The 3614-nt window shown below is 30.8% G+C and overlaps 1 protein-coding gene across 1 annotated transcript in view; it reads left to right on the top strand.

Moving 5' to 3' along the window:
• Positions 1–790, top strand: part of LOC106319947 — a 3544-nt gene extending 2754 nt beyond the window's left edge. The window contains exon 6 of the mRNA XM_013758332.1: positions 45–790. Within this exon, the coding sequence (XP_013613786.1) occupies positions 45–790 (746 nt within the window). The remainder of the gene's footprint in view (positions 1–44) is intronic.
• The last annotated feature ends 2824 nt before the right edge of the window (positions 791–3614 follow it).

The following is a 3614-nucleotide window of genomic DNA, read 5'->3' on the forward strand; positions in this document are numbered from 1 at the left end:
GTTTGATAATTGGAGCCAACTGGGAAGAATTTATGATCTGACAGGCCAGAGAGGACATATAGATACTGGGATTCCGATCACAGCAACAGTAGAAGAGGCTGTGAAAAACAGAAGGAGAAGAAGACATAGAGCAGATCATCTAATAGCTATTGAGAATCTGCTATTGCAGCAGGAACATATATTGGTCAATGAGGAAGAGGATAAGCCTCTTTGGAAGCAGAGTGAGGATACTTACAAAGACCATTTTAACTCTAAGAAGACTTGGAGTCAGCTAACAACAGTTTTTCAAGTGGTTGGTTGGAGTGAGGCTATATGGTTTAAACACTCAACACCAAAATATTCATTTCTAGCGTGGCTAGAAATGCTAAATAGGCTTTCTACTGCAGACAGGATGACCAAATGGGATGCCGCAACAAACCCGGTGTGTGGTCTATGCAATGCAACCGATGAAACCAAGTATCATCTATACTTTGAATGTGATTATTCCAGAGAAATTTGGAGAAAGCTCATGAGTAAACTACTGGAGAACAGATATGTGGAGGATTCGAGAAGAGTAATTTTGTTGCTCATGGATAAAGATCAAACGAAGCTGATTACATTCCTTACTAGATATGCTTTTCAAGTGGCTGTATATAGTATATGGAGGGAGAGAAATGGAAGAAGACATGGAGAGTGTCCTAGGAATGTGCAAAAAATGGTTCAATGGATTGATAAGGAAGTGAGAAACAGGATGTCTACAATCAGAATGATGGGAGAAATGAAATATGATGAGGGCTTCAAATGTGGTTAGCCACAAAATGATAGCGGGGGGCAAATTATATGCTTAGATTTTAACAAATTGTTTATGTGAAGATGAAGTTGCATTACAGTTGTAGAAACAGCCTTTTTCTTTTTGAATGAATTTAATATTTTTTCAAAAAAAGAAAAGAAAAGAGTGAGTTACCTGATAAAACGCTTTTGTGTATATTACTACACAATTGGACACTTTTATGAATCATATGCTGAGAAGAAAACTAAACTAACAAGAAGAAAACTAAACTAACAAGAAGAAAAGTAGACTTTCTTACTTGTCATATGAAATTACAACTTTCAGTTATGAAAGAAATTAGTAACTTTCTCAAATAACACTTTTAATTATGGTACTTCAAGGATGAATCATATATGATCATCTTAAAATCTTTAAGGCTCTTCTTAAATAATATCGATTAATTCTAGATGTACTGTTTGGAATACTTAACAATGTTGTATTTTCAAGATCTTTATTTCAAACAAACAATTTATTATAACTCTTCAGGAGTTTGGATTACATTCAAAGCAATGATTCTATTGATTCATAATCTCTTGACAAATACAAATGGATACATCGGTTAATCTTATAATGTTTCATACATCCCATAAAATATTTTGTTTCAATTCAGTCGAACATCTATCGAACATGATTTTGATATCATCAATCCTTCATGGATTCTATATTTCAGAGATTATCATTCTTCAGTGGGTCGTATAATTCAAGTTTTTCCTTTATTGCCAGACTGATAAGGAATTTGAAAACAATTGCATCTACCACATGAGACTATGTCTCTTCACAATCAATTTATACTGATCTTTCTTTGTGTGCAACTACTCATTTATCCAACTTGTTTTACACATTTTAGTTTACGAAATATTAGTCCAAATACTTATCTCTTTTGTAAGAGTATCTATATTTGTCTATTGTTTTTTTTCAGATTTGGCCAATCATTTCTTTTCTTTGTGTACACTTTTCAATATACTTTCTGTCATGATCCTCTTTCTTATTTATCATATCAACTGCTACTTTCCATGCATAAATATCATCGGCATTGATTTACATATTGGTTCCATTTTATTCTATAAATTTTATAACTTATTGAGATCTCTTCATTGTCTCAAATACCTGAATTTTTTTCAGTCAGGTTTATTGATCTCTTCTAGTGATCATTCAAAAAATTTATTTCCTCATTTTGACCATTTTTAATATATGCTCCTTTTCATTTACGAGGATTCTTATATATCTTTGGAACCAATTTGTACAGCAAGTTGATATTGTTCTTGTAGAATATCAACTCTTATTGGATCATTACAGCTGGTATTGTTACTTGGTCACTCTATTTATTTGGGTCAATAAATGTGTCCGGAAACTGTTTTACTAAGCTCTATAACTGAATTATCTTTTGGACTTGTATTTCACATTCTTTTTGATCCGAGGATCAATGGTAATTTATTTCAACTTATTTTCTTTTCCAGCTGTTTATTTTCTCCCTCTTATGTTAGAAATACCAATGCACTTTTAGCATTCAAATCAACCCTTACTTATATCCTTAGGGGATGAGTTTAGATACTTAAGTATCAATGGAAAGTTATATTCAACATATATTCCTAACCACATTATCATATCTTAATTAAGCTATGTGCTGGAGCAATTGGAATGCATATTGCACATCCAAAATTCTTAGATGGAAAATTGTTGGTTTTTTGACCAATACTAATGATGGGGACAACTAGTGATTACTTGTTGGCTTGATGCGAATTATGTTGCTCAAAATGTTCAAGACTTATTCCAATGAACATGCGATAATTATCAAATACTTAAGACGTGAATTCACCAAGATTATAAGGATGCATAGTGGATGCATAGTGGATGATCAGTCCACCATAATCTCCTTTATTCATGCCAATAACTTCATTTGGCTGGTGAAAATCGTATTACCATTTTATTTTATGAGCAACCAACATATGTGAAATCATTTGCAAGAATCTTCTGGTTCTTCAATGAATATTCACATAAATTTTTATGTATCTTTTCGCATCATTATTAAACCAAAATAACCTAACTGGTTTGTGCCAAATATTTTGTAAACTTCTGGTTTACTATATATTTATATCCATTACACTAATATTTGTGTAGTACAATCTATAAAAGAATGTATGCACTTTCTCAAAAATAATTTTACTGCCTTGAGAAATACTTTTGATAAACTTTAGATGCAACATAGTTAAGATTTATTTATAGACTTTGGGTCTTGTAAACTTTAGATGCAAACTACATAATGAGCTTTAGATAATCACATACATTCAAGTGATTATACCTTTCTTTGGATTATTCTCCAGAGAATAGAATATGTATCTTTTATGGTCAAGCACTTTAGCTTAATACTCTTATAAATATGATGGTAATAAAATATAATATATTGAAATATCGAACATTATTTATAAACTAAAATATCTCCATGAGTCCATATGTCAAAAATAAATATAATAACTATATTTATTACTTTCTTGCTATCAGATTATTTACCAAGGTTCTTAACTAGTCAATCAAATTAATGAACAAAATTCATATTACAAGTTCTAACTTTCATGAAAACTATTTTACTTTATCAAACTTTGATTAACCTCGTATATAACACTTGACAAATAAAAGTACTTACTTAACATGGAGAAGTGCAATGAAGATTGGAGATTCAAACCTTTCTGTTTCACATCCCATGATAATCTCTTAATGTATTATAAAGGAAAAATCCTGGATAAAATTGCTCATATTCAACATTAGACATCAAAATTTAACTTCAAATTTACATAATTAATAATAATGC

Source organism: Brassica oleracea, unplaced genomic scaffold (genome assembly GCF_000695525.1).
Source record: "Brassica oleracea var. oleracea cultivar TO1000 unplaced genomic scaffold, BOL UnpScaffold00706, whole genome shotgun sequence".
NCBI lineage: Eukaryota > Viridiplantae > Streptophyta > Magnoliopsida > Brassicales > Brassicaceae > Brassica > Brassica oleracea.